The sequence below is a fragment of the Scatophagus argus genome, chromosome 6 (assembly GCF_020382885.2).
Source record: "Scatophagus argus isolate fScaArg1 chromosome 6, fScaArg1.pri, whole genome shotgun sequence".
NCBI lineage: Eukaryota > Metazoa > Chordata > Actinopteri > Scatophagidae > Scatophagus > Scatophagus argus.
Genome location: NC_058498.1, coordinates 19,194,473 through 19,215,369, shown reverse-complemented (window position 1 = coordinate 19,215,369; position 20,897 = coordinate 19,194,473). Strand labels below are relative to the sequence as shown.

The following is a 20,897-nucleotide window of genomic DNA, read 5'->3' as shown; positions in this document are numbered from 1 at the left end:
GCAAGAAGAGAGATCATTTCACTGATATCACAAAACTAGATGGTAGCTGATTTTCTACCTTTACAACAAACTGTAACTTTCCTGACTCACACAATTGTATTATATTTAACAAACATCATCATCCGTTCATGGCACAATTCAATCAAATCAAAAATTGTCTCTACGAGAACATATACATATTTTTGTGAAATAAGGTCAATGGGGCTGCCATATTGGTGAAGGGAAACTGTACTCCCTACTGCATGTACCACACGTCCATCAATGCAGGAGGTCTTTCCACTCATCATAACTCACTGAATTTGTGCCGTGCTCTTCAAGTGGTTTATTCTGTTAAAAATGACATACATTATTGAAAGATTCAAATATATTTAATAATCTTTAAACTAATACCAAAACACCTTTTCATATAGTTAGAATATTTCCATAATATTGTTTAAGACATAACGAGTGAAGACAAAAGATATATGCTGTGTATCAGCAGGGTTGTGCAGAGCTATCATGTGTATGTCACGTTAGTGCCAAGACACAATTAGAAAATGAATAATTTAGGACCACCTAAACCAATAAGACACAGCTGATAAATATCATTTCCAGTATCTGACTGTTACATTGCTTTAATAAAAACATTCACCTTTTTTCTTCTTTATTTGACTGTTAGCTTAGTTTAGTATCAGTAACTTTATGTTAGCTAAACATAAGAGTAACTTATTGTGACGTATCACATTCAACATGTTCATAACAGAAAAACATTGTAAAACAACTTGTGACCTGTGAAATGTTATTCCCCATCATTTTAGCATTTCTTTCATGTGATTTCTTTCAGAACAAAAGTTTGTCATTTTCTACTATTTGAATGGGTCAGAACCGTGGAGCAAGATGGCGGCGGCAGGCACCCATCTCTCAAACCTGACGGCACAGCTGTCACGGGTGAAAGTTAAGGCCCACGTGTCTGTCATTTCACAGCACATGTTGCGCAATGCAATTTAAGTTTTAGCCCCTTAATGCTACACACACATAGAACATAATGTATATACACGTATTTAAGTAGGAAAGAAAGAAATTTTAAAAAATAATATTCAAACCTGATATACATATACAATATTCATGCATACAGTCAGAGAGTATCTATGGTGTGTGTGATGTTAGTGCAGCAGTGCAGAGGATGAATGAGATGGCTCAGTTTCAAGGTTTGTGATGAGTGAGTGGAGGGCATACAGCATCCTCTGTGGATGATAGAAATTAACAGGTTCTGTTTTGGCTGTTCCTGTCAGAATGATGAGTATGTGCTATAAGGATAATGTTAATGATAGTTTGCATTTATAATTAAGACACATGACAGGCAGAAAGTGGATGGCTTCAACAAGGAATCTCATGCTACATTCATGAAGTGGAATCTGGGAAAGCATAGGATCAGATTTTCCCATTCCATACATGTCAGTGCCAAAAAAGAAATGCTTTTGCTTTTACTGCTTTGGCGTAGCGCAGGTCCATTATAAAAATGCACACAGAACCTAAAAAGAACACTCTAACATTATAGAAACAATTTCTCACAAACAAGGAGATAACATTTTTGTGTTACTGGGTTGAGTTCCTGCCATTATCTATAATATAATAAAATTTCTTCCTACACACAGTACAGAGGCACTGTTTGAGTTCCCTGCTTAACAAGCATATTTTAATGTCAAACAGAGATGCAAAGCCCATTTTATCACACCAACTAACTCTTTACAAATGTTCACGTCATCTACAGCCACTCTAGTCTGTGCATTATTTACAGTTGGGTATTAACACATGGAGTGAAGTAGATTTCAAAAGTTGATGTTGGGACTGACACATTGCTTACTGTGGATATTCACATTATGAAAAAGTACAGTGTAATGAGTCCATTGCATCCAGGTGGCTTGTAATTAGTCATTATTAATGTTATTAGTTACACCTGTGTTTCACAAATCAAAATATCCAACAGGCATACAGAAACGCCTCTGCAAAGTAATTCAATACTGTACACAACACTGTCATAAATACTACCTCATTTAAAATGTTCTCCTTCTGTTGATTCTGACCCAAGTGTGTTAATAATATATTTTGAGGCTGTACTTTTACGGGTGATACTGAGATTATTATTCATTACAGGACTGTTGAATTGGATTGTTTTGCATTATACATGTGTTTTCATTTCTTCTGTTCATTCAGTGCATCTTAAAGAGCAAAGAGTGTACAGCAGAAGGTCTAAATACTAGAGGACAATTGTTTGATTTATTATTATTATTTTTTTTTTAGTGATAGCAGTATGTATACACCAAGAGCACATAAATGTGTCTAGGCCTATATAATATATGGAGAAATTCACTGGAGCTGGGCTGTAGTGCTCATTATGTCCTCTCTGCATTACAATGTGGACTTGGTCGGATGTGTGAAGAGAACACCCGCTGTGTCCTTGATATATTATATTTTTCATGTGTTCCTGACATGTTGTATGAATTCTCAAATCATGAATGGGTAGCATCATTTAATATGGGTCACTAATCCTTTATTTCTGACGGCCTGACGGCAGGATGCGGGCAACACAGGAGCAGAAGCAAGAAACTGGAGCACAGAAGCTTCAAAGGTAAAAGCAAATGTGCTGTATATCATTAAGCATAAAAAGCACTCAGAGAATAAATGCTACAAGGCTGTAGAATACTCGAAATTTGTTATTTAAATTAAGAGAAAGTTTATATCTGTATCAAATACACATAAATTCAGATAAAACCACTGGTTATTCTAAAATATGTTCATCCTGACTTTGTGCAAGGATTGTTTAAAATTGCATGACCTCTGATTTACAGTCATTCATGACCAAACTGCTGAAGCACCTGTTGTTTAACCATGAAGGTTAAGAAATTATGATACTGTATGTGAAACAGGCTGTAACCTCATGAATTTGGCAGGAGGAAACTCATAATATGTCTCAAATACAGTGATGATTTTTTAAAATTTGCATTAAGAGACTGCTATTTAAAAAAGATGGAAATCTGTTTTTGTTTTTTTTCTTTTGTTTTTTTTTTTTTAAGAAAAACTTGATAAATGACCTTCATAAATGACCACATGGTGGCGCTATCCAAACCCAGAATTACTAAGTTCTATTTTTGTCTTTAGTGTAACCTCCCAGGAAATATCACTGAAATCTGTTGAGTGGTTTTTGAGGCAGCTCAACACAGCACAACTGCCTCTCTTGAGCAGAGGTAATTAAGCTCTTGTGCGTGACAAATGCAGTTGTGCTGTGTTGGGCTGATTAAAGTGAGTGGCTTCCCCTGTGGAGACGTGTGCTTTGAGGTCAGTGTTTGACAAAATGAATTTCACTTTTGAACTGTTGTTTCAAAAACTTAAAGCAGCAGGTTTTCCATCTGTTGTACAAAAGAAAAAGCTGGCAGTATTTGTTTTCTTTTATACTGAACCCAGTGATGATATGAATTTGTTATTCAATTATTCTGTACAATTTCTGTGTTTTCTTACCAACAACTGTATGTCTCTTGAAATTTAGAAACACGTTCAGGGGTAAGAGTTCATGTAAGTCACACTGGAACTGAACATAGGTGTTGACATCTACAACACCCGACTCACCTGCAAAGCCATCAGGATTGCAGATGACTCCACCCTCCCATCTCACAGCCTCTTCAGCCTGCTGCCGTCAGGGAGGAGACTGTGGAGTCTCTGGGCCAAAACCAGCAGGCTCAAGGACAGTTTTATCCACCAGGCAGTCAGGATGCTCACCTCCCTCCCTACTCTACCCCTCCTCCCCCCTCAGCCCCTTGTCACAGACTCTGTCCACACACCCACCTGCCTCCCCTTCAGCATCTGACATCATGTGCCCCCCCCCCGCCAACACACACACACACACACTGCATATTTCACTCTGCTGCCCTCCCTTTGCACTATACTGCATTCTCTTTTGCACTACACCACACTATCTCATCTCAGCTTCTATACACCTTGCCTGGTTCCTTCCTACTATATCACTTGTGCCTTTGACTGTGATCTTATGTGTATTTTTATATTTATATTTTTGAGTGCGTTTATTTTTATTATAGATTGCCTTTTTGCACTGTGGCTCCAAAGAGGACTGAAATTTCATCTGTGCTGTATGTCATGCATGTATAGTATATTTGACTTGACGTGAGACAGCCTTAGAAGTCTTCAGTGAATGAAAAGACCCCACAAGGTGTTGTCACTCTTGTAAATGGGCTTTGTGTTTTAAGAAATGTCACTGTTGCATTTATGGGTGTAAGAAATGAGCTTCGTGTTGTGGTGACTGAAGCAAAAGCCTTGGTGTAAGGTGCTGCAATGCTGAGCAGCCCACACATCATACTGTATATCGAACCACAGCAGTAGTTTAAGTGGACGGAAGAAGAAATTATATGAGCTGTTTTTTAAACTGTGGTATAACCCAGCCTATCTCATTGGTGCGTAGCTTTGTGTGGTAGATTGCGTGCCTATCTCCTGTGACAGGACAGCACAGACTGCAGGAGGATATGAAAAGGCAGATTGCTTGCACTTTGATCAGGTTTGATTTTTATCATAGCCACCAAGCTCATGCTCTATGTCTGGTGCTCTTTCTGAGTAATAAACCAATTTATTCAAGACCTCGTAATTTGTTCTGTGTGTAACAGTAGTACTTTGTTCAGCAAATTCACTTTAATATAGCCCCTATTTGTTCGGGCCATTCTGATTGGATATTAGCACAGGCAATCTTAACCTTATAAACCTCTGCGCTGTCTGAATATCACTCACTTCTCAGTAGATTAAACATTAAGCAGTAGACAGAGCAATTTGTGAAAAATGCAGGAAGTATACCTTTACAGGAATAGTTTGTCACCATTAAAGAGGATGCTTCTTTCCCTCCCTAAGCTTCTTCCCCCTCACCAAACTCATCATACAGGTTAGTAATTCTGATGACGATGGCTTATAAGGATTTATATTTTTTCTCATTTTCTTCCTGAAAACTTTCCTTCCTTTTTGTCAAATGAGACAAATATTTTGCTTTAAACAAGTGTTCACCTCTTCAGGCATCACATCTACTAAATCAGAAAAAAGGAGAGAGATAAAGACCTTAAAAGGTTGTTGGTAAAGATGGAAAAGATGTTTGTGTAGATTAAAGAAGCTGCTGTGTCAGAGTTGTGCTGAACCTCAGGCTTTTAAGACAGGCAGGCAAAAGCTGTTTATGGAGGGACTCAGCTCAGAGAAGAAACCAGTTGAAGCACAAAGGTCACTTAACATGGTGATTATGTATATATAACTTTTGAACTAATACGCTTGTGTTTTACAGCTCCTAAAGATGGATGGTGGCTGATATGGATGTTCCCAGAATGTGAAACATGGGTTTCTCTGACAGCTGAAAGATGGTGACATTATGTCACCAGAATTTTCTGAAAGCAGAAAAGGTCAAACTGATATTATAATAGTTTCCCAACCTTGGACAAGAGGACTGATTTAATAAACATCGAAGTCAAGCTAAATCTCTGGAAAGGGAAGACAAAATGTTGTTTCAAATCCTTGGCCCAGACTGTTTGTGCCAGAATGTGGGGGATAAACACCCATCGATATTGCAATATGCTCTTTACTGATAAAATGTTTGCACACACGCTGAACAGTAACATTTATGCCTCGACTGGCTGGCTGTGGAATCAATACAGTGCCTTGAGGGATCATAATTTTCTTCCTCGCGCATGTTGAAATGGTTGCTTTTTGACATTTTTCTACTTTGAAGACTTCCTGCGTTGGGACTCCCATGTTCCAGCTTGTGGCAGATGTTATGTCAGCGAGAAACAGCCACTTGCTCAGCTGGTTACCTCACTTCAGTTACCTCACACAACTCGGAGCAGAGATCTTCTGTATCTCCACAGGCCTCGCTGTTTATGTAAATGTGATATGCTTGCTGTGTCAGCTCATATGACTGTCAGAGATGAGTAACCACAAACACAGTCACAGTGGGTCGTGTGTGTTAAAAATAAAACAAAGAAAAATAAGACTTCAGAGGTACTTGTATTTAAGACAATTTGTGTTACACTCTCCAGGCTGTACAAGATGATGACATATATTAGTCTTAATAACATTCAATTTCACGTTCTTTTAATTCACCTATCTAGATAATAATTTTTCTCTCAATGACACTTTGCATCATCATCTTTTTTTATTTTTATTTTTTATCATTGGCTATGCTTCACTTTGTGATGTAGGCAACAATAGCAATAATGTGAAGTTGCAGAGGATAATGTTATAGCTTTCAGGGAGCAGCAAAGCTAATGGCAGCTAACAAAACACCTGTCCATCAGTATATCTGGGAATTTTATAATGTGATTGCTAATTTCTCAGCACTTAAAGTCAGTGACACCTGCCTACTCTGATATTTTCATTTCAGCACCATTTACACCATCCTCTTTCCCCTGGATAGTGCTGTCTCAGAGTGAAATCAGCTGGTTAGATCCCAAATGAAGGCTGTGGTTTAAAGTTGGGTGTGATTTGATCCATGAGTACTTGTGGGTCAGAACATCGTTTGGTGCAGTTAGTAAGGTGCTCTCTAGGTTTTTTGCAGTACTTGCTGCACGCAAAACAGGCACAGGCCACTGTTGGTTATGTGATGCATTATTAAATTCTACCTGATACAAAGTTCAGAGAGCATTTACTGATGATGTGATGTCTGTGGGCAGGGGGACAGGAGACGGGTTGAATACAGTATGTGTCCTTTGTATATGCCTGTACGCCTTCTGAATCACCACATCACTGGCTACCACACCTTGTCCTCAAGTTCTCAAGTCAGATCCAGTCATAACACAGGGGTAGCAATGGGTATCCTCCCCAGCTCCACCATCTCCTGCAAATATGGTCACCTTTGGCTCCAAAAAACCAAGATGGCGATGGCCATAATACCAAACTCAAGGCCTCCAAACAGTATTCTACAAACTATTGGGTGATATCGCAGTGGGTTTACACTTCACTTTTCTCACATTCACAATCACTTTTCTGCGCTTGAACTTTCTCACTCAATCAACCACACACTCACTACACAGACACGCACACACACAACCGAGGACTACAAATGTTTTGTGTTCCTTCTTCCCAATATGTGGGTGTTATTATAACAACGAGAGAAACTGTGAGAAAAGGCTGCAGAAAGCGCAACAAAGGACTGCTGAACACAACAGTGTGGGAAATCCTACATCAGAGCACAGACGATGGGACTCTAGTTGCTCTGATTCTCTATGACCAACTTTTACTCCAATTTTGGTATCGGATCAGCTTGTATGGAACCTCAGTAGAGGGATAAGGGATGGTTCGAAATGTAGCTTTAGCACCTTGCTGGTGAACATACATCAAACCAGCACATCAGAAACCCAAAACAAGTTAAAAGAGAGCATAGAACTCCTCAGAACTGAAGGAAATGCAGATAATCCTCTGGGTTCATCACTACGATCAAAACCTTTTACACAAGTAATCATGTGTTCCATTGTTGGTTTAAACGTATACATATATGGCTCTTTTAATGATGTAAATTGAGTTCCACAGTCAGAGCAGGTGTCCTCTACGTCCATGTTTGAGCTCTCAGGACAGATGCCAAACCGAGGGGGAAAGTCAATGCGCCATCACCCTTAATGACATCTTTGTATTCATGCCAGGCAAATTACTTTTCTGCATACTCAATTTTGATGGGCTGTTTGTTTTTTGTTTTTTTGTTTTTTTCTGTGTGCTTACTTCTGTGTGCCGAATTAACATACAAAACAAGGTCAAAAGTAATCAGGCTGCGAACAGAAAATGTTCTCATGACAGCATGACTGAGTGACAAGTGACAGGGGAGTGACACAAGTGACAAGTTAATGTAGGGCACAAAAATATCAAGTTGGTTTCAAGTGCTATGAAATATTATTATTATTTTCATTTCTGTACAGGCTTTTTAATAGGGACGCCTTCACTGATATGACATTGTCTTTATCTTTTTTCTTACACTTGTAGGTTTTTTGAGCTACTGCTTCAGCCATGGTTTGATCATTGCACAGGTTTTGCTGTTTATACACCTTCTGTTTAAATGTTCCTTCTGATAAAGATTCACAACACACTTATTTATTGTAACACTCATATATATTTACATACATATACATAGATGCTGTAACTATGATGCTTGCCGAAGTTTCAGGTTAATCTATTCTAATCTAATTTTATCATGACTGCCATAACAATAGAAAAATTTTGTTGCGCATTTCAAAACATTTACAATCAACTTACACTTCAGAGGGACTTAAAAGGACAACAGAGGTTAGCAGAAACAATACAGAATAATTACATAAGTAAAAACCCTGATAAACAGTATAAATGTAAAATAATGAAGTATACTGTTAAATCACCTTTAAAAAAAATAATAATTGAGATAATCTGTAGTTCTTGTGCTGATTTTGAACCACAAACTGCAGTTTGTGTCTGAGTCTGGGCAGTCTCTACCCAGCGTTAGCAATGTCATTGTAAGGAGCAGCAGACATATGGCTCAGACTGTAAACAAGTGGAACAGAAGGCTGTCCGCACACAGCCTGCACCGTTAGAAGAATACCAGGCTGTCATATAAAGATGTTAAACCTCAGGGTTTTTGGCTGAATAATAAAAATGTCATATAGAAAATCAACAGCATAGCAAAACAGTTTGTACTTTAGTTTTCATCTATACACTGTTATCTTTGGTCTTGAATGGGCAGACTGGCAGAAAATGCTATGTTAATGCCACAGGCTTCAGCAGCAAATTTACAGTGTCAGGCTTTGTTTGTCAAATCTACTGCTTGGCAACCTGATCACACTCATTTTATTATTCATGTGTCTGTGGCTCTGGACATTTCAATCTAAATTTGGGAATGTCTCTCCAAAACTGAGAACAGAGCATTAGGAGCATTACATTAGAGGATCAGCTTGCTTGAGCTATCAAATCAAAATTACCCATTGAACCTCATCCCCTGTAAATTGTCTCTTGGGTGTAAAATGATTTCCAATGAAGTGCACAATCCCAGGTGTTCTCAAACTTTGATGGAGACAACAGGGGTGAAAAATCTAATTTTTGGAGGGACCTATAATGATGTTAGTGGAGATGATTTTGTCTTAGTGAATTAAGGTACAGCTTTAATAATGTGAAACTTGGTTGCTTTGCCCTTTTAAAAGAACCTATTTGATAGGAAATGTGGTAGGAGAGGTAGTTTGATTTACTTGTCTGATTTTTTTTTTTTTTGTTGGCTATGAAACTGTATAATCTGGATGCTGCTGAAAGGGAACGTGAAATTTTTAGGATAAATAAAAGAGCTTAAAAAGCACTGTAGATATATATGGTTACTTCAGCTCTACCCTTAATTTCTTTCTGATGCATATCTCAGTCCCTTGCATCATCCTGTTTTTAGGTCGCTAGTTGCCACAGAAAATAAATAGAACTGATTAATCAAAGCATTTGGTACCAGGAAATTGTAGTATTCCTTGACCCTTTTTAAAAGGTTATATATGCAGGTGCATTCAGGTTTAAAGCCAAAACCTGACTTTTCTATTCAGACAGCTTTTTATTATACCAGAGACAGTGCTTTTCCAGGGCAACAAATTTTATTCAATAACCAGGAAAGAGTATCTTACTGGAAATACTGAGCACTGAAAAAAATCTGATCTGTGAAAAACACTGACTTTAAATACATATAAAAATTCCTTCTAATTTTATAACATAAATTCAATATAAAAAGTGACTTACATGCAATTTTTTCATGTTGAACCAGTGTATATAAATGAAGGACCTTGAGTGTAATTTCTTACAGCAGGCAGAATAAGTAATAAATAAATAATTAGAAATGCATTACTTTAATATGCATTAATTTAATTTAATCTGACCAATTTATTCACAATGACTCAGGTTGGTAGAGTAACTTTGCATTAAATGTGACCCTTTTCATTGAAATTTTATATGTGATTAAAATACTTCATATTATATTCATTCATTCATAATTATTTTTTGAGTGATACAAGCAAAAATCAGTCTGCATCAGCTGTCATAACTGATGTCTCATGTCCTCTGATGTCTGTCTTACTATGACAACAACGGGAATTATCTGATATGAAAACACAAAATGGGTACATGAATCTGTATTTGCTGTCAGTTGTGATTAAATGACAACTGAGGTCCATGACTTTTAACAAAATAGTTCCAAGAAAGTGCCCACCAGTGTCACAGGGAAGACAAGTGGGCTGTTTCCTGTCAGCATCCTATCAGTGGCTTTCACTCAGCCTGACACCACTTCACTAATAACTGGAGATGAGCACAGTTTCTGTGGCTGCTGGACAGAATCTGCAAGTTTACTGAAAGTCACAAAAGATAGCTATGTAGCTGAAAAGCCGAGCATGACAAAAAATGTTTTACGTATTTTACGCTTTCAACTCCAACCTGTAATTCCTCTAACCTGCAATCTCACCTTCAAGTTCAAGAAGTCGCTGGCAGCAATTAATAAGTTAATGACAGAAAAAAGGGTAAGAGAATTCTGTTTAGTATTTCTCTTGAAGCAGTTGGCATGATTAGGAGGCCAGGAACAAATGGCAGAGATTTTTATGATAATTTCTTTTACATTGACCCCAGTGTTGATGAGCTGCAGGCTGCAGTTTCTGACATTTATTTGTTTCATCAGGTGTTTGAGAATGCAGAAACTACACCTACATAAAAAAACATTTTTCCACACCATGTGAATCCTGCTAAAGAGATGATAACAGCATCATCGGCGGCTGCCAGGATGAGTCTTTGTTCATAACTCCTGCTGTGGTAGAGTACAGTAGGAAATGCGTCTTAAATCAACTCCTTGTATTGCATCCTGAAACAATTTCCTTTTTTCATTTTCTTTAACAAACCTTCCACAGTGTCAGGATTAATCTCACAGCTCCAACACACAGTTGCTTCATTAATTGTAACCGTGAGTATTGTACCATGCTGCCCCTGAATGAAGAGTGCAGCGGGACACACTTCTTTCAAAGACACCCCACTGAAATATTCTCAATGGTTGTATTTCTTTTGTTTTCTCCAAATTATTATCTTCCAAACACATGTAGTCTGGTGAGCAGCAGCTACATTTGAACTCCCTGTACTGTTATGAATCTCTGTCAAACAGTCATTCGCTTGAAGAAAAAGCCAGAGGTCCGTGTGTTCACTCTCCAGTCCTTGAGGATCTCATTTGGTTTTGTGTTCACAAGATATTTGTTCAATAACAGTTACATTACTTTTAGCCTATTTGTGTCCCACAGCAATCCAAACATGAATCAGAAGGATGTGAACTGTTTCCAATTTTCTTTTTGAAAGGCTGTGAATATTGGTTCTTAGGTCTCCCACAGCGCACAGAAACAATGCCAATACTCACGCCAAACAATTTGTTTTCTATTTGCCAGTCCACCTGCGCCTCTGCACAGGTCAGCTAAACCACAGTCTATTCATCTCATCCTCGGCTGACCTTTTTAAGAAATGCCTCCAAATTGACTTTGTCACCCATTTTGAGAGGGGGTAGGGAGGTGCAGCCAATTGTACTTCTCAACTCAAAAGTCTATTTCCATTCTTACAGATGGGAGGAACACATATAACTGTCATGTCTCACATTTTTTGGACCTGTTTAGGGAAGGCATTTTCACTTTTCAGCTGAGTACAGGCACAAACTGTGTAGCCATGCATGCAGCAACAGCTGCCTTTAAACGGCTCTGACTAAATGGGGTCAGTGGGAGAATAACGCCACTGCATAGACTGAAAAATCAATTTCTCTTCAAGAGGTCTCATCACAGCTAGACATTTTTTTATTGTTTGTTTAAAGAGAACAAACTCTTTTAAAACAAAAGCCACTTAATGTGGTCTGTTGTATTCACAGTCAGAAGTGGAGATGGGAAATGTGATTATGGAAGCTGTTCCAAAGTTTAGCTGAGATATTACCGACTATTAACGGACAGAAAGAAATGCTTTGAAAGACTGATCTTCTGTATCTGTTACTGTGTTAAAAATGGCACACTGCTGAACCTATGAACTTGCAATCTTAACAATTTACACTTTATATTACTGTTACTGTAGGAGGATTTATTACAATCCTGGACTTTCAAAACATTATGCTGGGTGGAAGAAAGTGAAATAAATGCTGTCATCATTCAGTCAGGGCCACTTTTCTCTCAACACTATGAACTGGCTGCTATAGTATCTCAGTGTTCAACAGTCTTCATGGGTCTGTTTTTTTCTCTCAAGTACAACGTACCACATTAATTCCCACAGGACAGAACGACAGTGTTATTTCCTGCTGGTTTTAAATCTCCAAGGATGCTTTTCCGGACATATTTAGTTTCTGTTCATCTATGCTGGAAACATGTAACAAAGGTCAAAGCCCTGCACTTATCTTGTACTTGTTATCAGATAAAAGCTTAAAAGCATTCTTCTGAAGAACTTATTTTCACTGCAGTGTCAAATCTTTTTGTGATGACCCCAGTCTTCTAGGATTTTTTAAAGCAGCATTAATTTTTCTTTATACTTGTTGTGAGTTTTCAACAGTAATTTGCCATACACAGACAACATCCATTCACCACCTTTCACACCAAGCACAACAAGATTCCTCTCCACCCACTCAAGCGTGAGACAGCTCAGCCCAGTCTTATCTTATCCTGCATTGTTGCAGGACTAAGAAAAAAATTACAAAACTTTCACCCCCGCCCCACAGACAGCCGTATCAGGAGATACACAAATTTAACCTCCGGAATGAATACATGTTTGTCAACACCAGCCAGTTCACAGACTGACCCAACTAATAGATATTCATGTGTGGGAATGTGACTGCGTGTTTATGTTCAGTTCAGCCCCTGACTAAACTCAGAACTGACAAAAACATTACAGAAGTATACAGATCCTTTACTTAAAAGAACCAACACAGTAATGCAAAAAAAAAAAAAAAAAAAATCGATACTTTTGTACTTTTATTTAAGTAAAAGTATATAAGTGTTAGCAGCAAAATGTAGCTAAGGTAGAAGTATATACATATATTATGCAGTATATAACATCACTTGAGTAATACTGAAACATCAAAGTGTAAGCAGCAGGTCAGCGTTGTGACATGTCATGTGAAAACCTAGTTTTCACACATGGAGGGAAAATAGACATCTAAAATGTGATCCCAATTGCAAATCGTTTTTTTTATAAACTGTCACAAGGCAAAAAGTTGGACAACACTGGTTTAGTGTCTGACAGTGTGCTGTATTTTAAAATAAACATCAAATAAATGTAGTGCAGTAGAAGAATGAGTAGCATAAAACAGAAATACTCAATTACAGTACAAGTACCTCAAAACTTGATTTAAGTACAGTACTTGAGTAAATGTACATTTTTGTCCTAACAGTGTCTGTTATTTAGCCTCATTCTCTTCTTTTCCCTCTTGTCTCTATAAGTTTACGAAGGACTTTTAAAACCTCAGGATGCACACAAGTCTTTGCTCAAGTTTTACACATTTTCATCTAGCAGAGTTGTGTTGTTAGCCCTGTCTATCCCATTTATTTTTCCCCAGCCTTACCTATGTGAACATAACTTCACAGGTGCAGCTGGACAGATTTTGTTGCCTTTAGACAGCACCAAGCTAGCTAAGCTAACTGGACCCTGTTTTTTTTTTTAAATAACATATCCAATTACAAAGCCTGTAGGCAGTTTTCTTTTTATTCTTTCTTTGGCTACTGACACCAGCACACATTCATAACCAAGATACAAAGTAGTCAAGTAGTTTGGGGGGTATAAATAAAGTCTTTGAATAAATACTGTACTGTACTTAAAGACCACAACCATCTAGCTTGGCATAGATATTATTGTACAAAAGTTTAATGCTGCTCTCATTTTATAGTGCTGTACATTTGTAACATCAACAAGAACACAGTTTTATTTTAAAATGAAGTGCAGATTCAGCGTTGGCAGTTGATTCACAAATGATTGCCCCTGCACCTAGCCCACTTTTCAGATAAAATGAAATAAAACTCAGTAGTCAGTAAACAAATACTCCCTTCTTTTTGAGTACTTTGAACCTTGTGGACTCCACATTTGTCATCCTACTGCTGCATGATGAAAAGCTTGAAAATGTAAAGTATCTTTTTGAAGACAGGCAAAAAGGCCTTCTGTTTCAAATTAATAGCAATTTATTCAAAAGTGAAAAGGTTTTGTGTGCAGAGAGATTATGAAACTTTATAAAACCAGAAAAGACCATAAACTCCTTCCCTCACATCAATTTGATCTAAATAGGAGTTGAAAGGTCTGGATGTTTGCTGGAGCTGCTCTATCCGCTGTGCTTTCATGCAGACAGACCATAATTTAACAACGTGGTGCGCTGTAGATCTTGAATAATATCTTAGACCAAATTATGATCATCAAATTCTATCTGGCTGCATAAGTCACCATTTCACAGTCCACAGGACAAAGAACTGAGTGGTGAGAAAGCCTGAAGCACGTCACTCTTTCCTGCCCTACTCACTGAGGCTGTCTGTAAAGGTAAGCATACATTTTGATATTAAGACGTACATCATCTGAAAAAATCTAACATCGGCTCTTAGAGGAGCTTTAATCAAGGGCAATTATGTCCGCTTTCAAAGGTGCCATGGAAGTCCACTGCTTCACACAGTCATTAAAGATATTATGACGGCAGGTTTATTTTTTGCCATCACTGTATGAATTGTCATATTGCTGTCATATATGATGTGATAATCCTCGCACAAGACACTTTAATGCAAACAGCTCTTACTTTTGATAACTAGATTTTTTTTGTTTGTTTGTTTTGGATGGAAGAACAGTAATATATATATATATATATGTTTTGTTTTGTTGTTTTTTTTTACAGTGTTTGACCGACAACAGTTACTGCATTCATAAAGCATGAAAGTGCAATTGAGTTCATCTAACACGACTGAGCCTCAATCTGAGGCTGGACTGATTGTCTTTTAGGACACAAGATCTTTGAGAAAGCCCTTCGAAAGCTGCTGTGGCACAGAGGGTACAAGAACGGGTTGATGGCAGAATTCAGCCACAGAAGCCAGAATGTAATATCGTACCAGTAGTTCGCCACACAAGCACCACTACAGGCGGCGCGAATAATCATTAGTAGAGTGTATGGAGCCCAGCAAATCCCAAAAGTGCACACAATAATGGCTAAAGATTTGGCAATCTTTTTGTCCCGTGAAAGTCGAGATCCCTGTGTTCTACGGCCAGGTGCCATGCAGGAGGCCGTGTGCTGAAACAGCCTGGAGTTTTTTCTGTTGGGAGAGAACTTCTCCCTCTGCATGAATATCTGACTTGTATTAGGGTCCCCACTGGAGGAAGGGGACAGGACATCGTCGTCCTCGATAACTGCAGAGATAGCAGTATGCTCGCTGGACGATACCTTCCGAGTCTTGACAAAAAACACAGACCAGCCACCTCCATCTCTGCGCTTCTTACCGATCCTCTGCGTCTTGGCGTCGTCCTCAGCACAGGCGCCTCCATTCTTGTTCCTGCGATGGATGTTCAGGTAAATGCTGAGGTTGAAGAACGCCACAGACACAAACGGGGTGAAGAACTCAAAGGTAGAAGCGCTGAGCAGGAAGTACCAGGTGAAATAAAACTCGGCGTAGCACTCGTGTGCCGGGACGACACTCTGGCCGACGATGGTCTCCCAGAAGATGATGGCAGGACCGTAGAGGAGGAAGGCCAGTACCCACACCGCCACCATCTTAAACACAGCCTGGCGGGTCATGTTTCGCTGAGCTCTGTATTTAACCTGTGTCAAAAGACAGGCACAAGTGTGATTCACATTGATGCAAAATAACGCTGTTCCATTTACGGCTGCAGCTGGCTCTGCTCGGAGCGCATGGTTCAAATGATGCCCTGTTTGTATTGTGCAGCCACAGAGCAGCAGAGAAATGCTGTAAATAAAATCTACTCACTATTCCTCAGAGTGTCACTGAAGCCAAAGAGAGAAGGGGAATGTCAGGCTGAGAGCCACATTCACTGATGCAACACAAGAGTGTGAAAGAGACATCTGGTTTCGCCCGATCCTCCCGTCTCTCGTCATCGCCCGTCACTCATTATCTTTGCACTTGCTCCATTTTCACTTCACCTCCTCCGTAAAATCTAAATTCCATCATTCAGCAGGGCTCCACTACTCAGTGCTCTCTGTCTTTTGTTATTGTTGTTGTTTTTGATCTTTTTTTGTTTCAAAATTATAAATTAAACCTGGACACCCTTGTATAGGAATAAACCATCAAATGTCTCTGTGTTTGCAACAGCTGGGTATGTCATCGTGAGACAATGCTGTTGCTAATGTGACCCTGGTGAAAGAGCAACTTCAACAAATCCACTTGTCTGAGTCAATAAATATTGAAATAGAGCCACTTCATGATGCTAATAAGTGATTCTGGCCAAAGTCTGGAGTGGTCATCACAAAAGCTGGAGACCCGCCCCCAATTCCATTTTAAATTACAGAAATCCTTCTCACTACACATCAAAAATTAATGAATGAATAAATAATACTTTATACTATTTCACTGATATCCAACCATCTACCACACTGCTTAGTAAGCAGCTAAATCTTCATTTTCAACACAAGAAACACAAGCAGTGAGACCATGTAGATTATCTACTTGAGACTTTTCATTTTTATGCATTTAAAACACAAGTGAACGTGCTGTCTCAGTGATCTGAACTTTTAAGTTTGGAAAGAAATTTTATACATGATGATCGGTAGTGGCCACATGTAGAGCACTGTGAAAAAATGGTCAACTAGCATAAAACTAAAAGGTGAAATAAATATCTGAACATTTATGTTCTAGTTAAAGCCCACTCCAGCTATTCAGTTTTTCATTTCATATTTCACACAGTAAGACTCACATTAGACAAAATGTAATAAAGAATGGACAAACTCAAAGCAGTAGAGAGCAAGATATCATGAATTTAAAGACAAATATGAGTCAACCTCCAAAAATCCTAAAGCCTACATTTCCCTCAATGCATAGCATGTTTCATTCGACCCTCCCTTCCTCCTATGTGTCCGCTTCTTCCAAAACCTAAGCCACTTAAAAAATGGTAAAAATTTTGAGTCAATCCCAACATGAGATGAGAAAATAAACAACTCTGATGATGTCATATTGACATTTTTTTCAAATTTTGAAAAGCTTCTTCAGAGCAACTGGAAGCCTTAAACTGTTAGGATAGGATAGGTGGAGTAGCACTTCTCAAGAGTGTGTTTAAAATCAGTGGAGTGCCCCTTTAAGTGAATCGTATTCATCCATACACAGTGCTGCCATTTGTATTTAAAATATTTCCATACCAAATTAACCATACAATCCAGGCTGTGTTCAAACTGAGTCCTCAAACTTATAGATTAAAACCAGACACACTTGTAAAGGAGTAAAGCCATGAATGTCAATGACTTCGCTGCAGAGCAAACTGCCCTCGAGAGTGACACAGTTTAGAATGCTTGAGGTAGTATGTCAGTTGCATGTGTGTGCGTTTGTGTGTGTGGTTATGAGCGCCTCCACAGCCTGTACTTACTGCTCTTGTGACTGACAGGAAGCGGTCATAACTAATGAGGACAATATTGAAGACGGAGGCAGTGCAGAGCAGGTAGTCCATGACCAGCCACACCTTGCAGAGACCCTTGCCCAGCATCCATCGGCCTGTCAGGTTGTACGGGATGTACACCGGGATGCAGAAGGCACCTGGAACATTCACACACACACACACACACACACACACTGCATGATAATTCAACCAATTTTCTATTAACATTCAGACCTCTCCAGACCTCCTGGCAGACGGGATCTGTGACCCATTACATGTGGCCAACAAATGACTGGTTAGACTACTGCTCGTCACAAGCACAGACCCCTGCAGAGATGAAGTGTAAAACATTTCAGGAACAAGAGCAGTCTGCATTAGTTATTTCATCTAAGAGAGGAGTGTAATGTATCTATGGCTGCAGACCAGCACAATGAGATGGGTGTAAATGCCATACAAATATAAAACACAATACTCCATGGTGATGCAATGCCTAAATGAAGAGTACACGATGTTAAGGTCACCATAAACTCGTCAATGAACAGCAGTGTTTCACTATAATTATGCTCAAGAGAAATTACAGCGTGTTTGGGGCGTGTACAAATAGCCTTTTGGCAGGGTTTCATTCACAGAGAGGAACAAAAGATTTGAAAGAGTCAAATCTGAGCGAACTGACAGAGGAGACACAAAGATGAAGAAGAAATTGCACCAACTCACCCACTAGAAAATCAGATATAGCAAGGTTCAAGAAGAAGTAGTTGCTTTGATTTCTCAAGGTTTTATCCACAATAAAAGCCATGATGACCAGCGCGTTTCCAGCCACCACAACGACTACTAGAGTCACCATGAGGACCGATAAGATCACCGCCAGGTAGCCCGGGAGGACGGTCCCAGCCTCAGACACCGCAGGAGTCAAGTTGCCGCTGGAGTTGGACTCCAGAATATGCGCGCCCATAGTTAATTCAAAGCCAAAATCATCGTAGACCTTTTTCATCTCACGCACTGAAACAACGAACTAGTCCAATTACGCGATTAAACGTTCCGCTCCACTTTACCAAGGAGTCAAACATGACTGAGAACCTGTGAATAAATGAAAACACTTTTCCCAAATCTTCCATTTTCCCGGGAGGAGTTCTGTGATTAGGAACTACAAGTTTAAAGGAAAGCTTTTTTTAAATATCAATAACTATATATCCTCTGGGTAATGCCTCCTCTCTGGTCAGATGATTTATTAACAGTGCTCGATGTGCGTGTGCCGAGGAGCGAATATTTGCTTTTGTCACCAATGGGAAGACTGCCACACTAGAAAATAAATACCATATCCGGTTATGTTTTCAAAATACGATTATTACTGCTACGTTATTGATAAGGGCGAATGCTATCAAAAACTTTAAAAAGGACTGCATTTCTGAAGATATTAGCATTAATAAGTCTTAGATTACATGGACTGAGTTCTCAACACACCCCTTTACAGAATATAATATTCAAATCCACAAAGGGCAGCCAAAATTGAACTGAGAGTTGAAATGTCTACAAACAAGTCCATCTTAAACAACAATAGCTCAGTTGTTCACCAGAACAAAAACATCCAAAACACATACTCGCAAATACTTGTGTGAGAGACAAAGAGGTGTCAAATTCTTGCGCTTTTACTTTGGAGGCAAAAGAAATTCCGGTCTTATCCAGGTGATTACTGGACTTGACATTTTGCTTCTTTGTCCGCCCAGCAACCGATCAAAGACCGAAGTCTGCAATCAAAAGGTGAAGTGGTCCAGACGCATGGAGCAGACTGAGATGAATTGATCTGAATCAGTCATCATCATCAGCAGAGAGATATTATTTTAGCTTTGACCAAGATATCAAATTCAGTGATTCAGTCATGTGATTCAGAGGTCACTGACAAGTCCACTTTACAATGACTGAAGACATGGGGAACACTCTTCTCAATCGGATGTTTCTTCAAGATTATAGCTCATAACCAATCAACACATTTCCTGTTTTTACTTATGTAATGATCAATATCAAATCAATGAATACTATGAAATAAATAACCATTTAAATAAATTGTGTAAAATATATAAATGAACCAACACACTTGTCATAATTTAATACATTATTAAAACTCAACTCATTATGAAACAATAATCATTCTTACTTTGATAAAACAAATTATCAAGTCAATTTTTATTTCATTATAGAAATTTCAAACATTTCGATTTCAAAATTACAACAATAACCAAAAAATCCTCCAAAACCACCTAACTTCAAAAGTAAGCTGCATACACTTGATTATGATGGTTAGCTGCTGTACTGTGTTCTGTGTTTACTTACAGCTGTTCACTGGCTGATGTAGAGTAACTCTGGCTTTTCTCAAGGAAATTCAATCGAATGCAACTGGACTTAGTTATTATTTAGCTCCATGAGTTCTTCCCAAACCAAAAACATGATTAAGGGTTGAGATGATGGAGTGTGATGATACCTTGTCAGGGAGCAACAACTCTCTGCTAAGTGAATTAGCTGTAATTATTCTCAGTGGCTGAAACAAGCAGGCAGTTTTGTACACAGACATGGGGGGAATCTCAGGAATCTCAGCCTGTTGTGTAATTTGCGTTCGTAATAAAAAAAAATGTCTTTTTTGGATAAAGCTTTGCATTGTGTTCCCAAAGGATATGAGAAACAGGTGAGAGTTAACTTCTTTACATCTGCATTGTGGGTTTTTGGTTGTGAAAACCAAACTGACAAGGGCACAAATGAGCACCGGGTATTTTTAGAAAGCAGTCGCCTGCTGCCTAAAGCCAACCCTGGAGTGGTTAATATGCAGACCGTGTCTTTCCAGGGATCGAGTGACACCAGAATGGAGAGGTAAGGCAAAATCCCACAGGAGCCAATGTGAGGTAAATGCTCTGAGAGAACACACAACTGTGAAAAGCTGAAAATTTAGTGGTTTTCAAGTGCATATCAAACACATTGGAGAACACAGACATGTGAATTATGTGTGAGTGTGAGAGCGTTTATGACAGTGAAACTCAATGAACTTGAATTTGTTTAAGTGGCGATATCTTGTCATATTTCTTGCAACGCTGAATGTATTGCATATGAATTTTATTCACACTTGGATTTGGCTCAAGGTTGAATTAATGCTTATAAGAACAAAAAGTTATGCATCAACATCAAGACAGAAACAGCATGACATTTAAAATTAATGGTGAAAAATGTGATTTGTGTCCTTCTGGACAAAATCATTTATTCGGTTGTGCAATGATTCTGTTTTTTTTTCCTAACAAACTTCATCTATAATCCTAGGGGACACTGATGAAGATAAAGAAGTACCATGTTCTGCTGCAATA

The 20,897-nt window shown here is 38.7% G+C and overlaps 1 protein-coding gene across 1 annotated transcript; it reads right to left on the bottom strand.

Moving 5' to 3' along the window:
- Nucleotides 1–14,680: 14,680 nt before the first annotated feature.
- LOC124061106 (histamine H3 receptor) lies at nucleotides 14,681–18,847 on the bottom strand. The gene is made up of 3 exons (XM_046392650.1): nucleotides 18,268–18,847; nucleotides 17,545–17,711; nucleotides 14,681–15,772 (listed from the first exon to the last, which is right to left on the bottom strand). Exons 1-3 carry the CDS (start codon nucleotides 18,542–18,544, stop codon nucleotides 14,915–14,917), a joined length of 1,302 nt encoding a protein of 433 aa, XP_046248606.1. The 5' UTR covers nucleotides 18,545–18,847; the 3' UTR covers nucleotides 14,681–14,914.
- Between the last annotated feature and the right edge of the window lie 2,050 nt (nucleotides 18,848–20,897).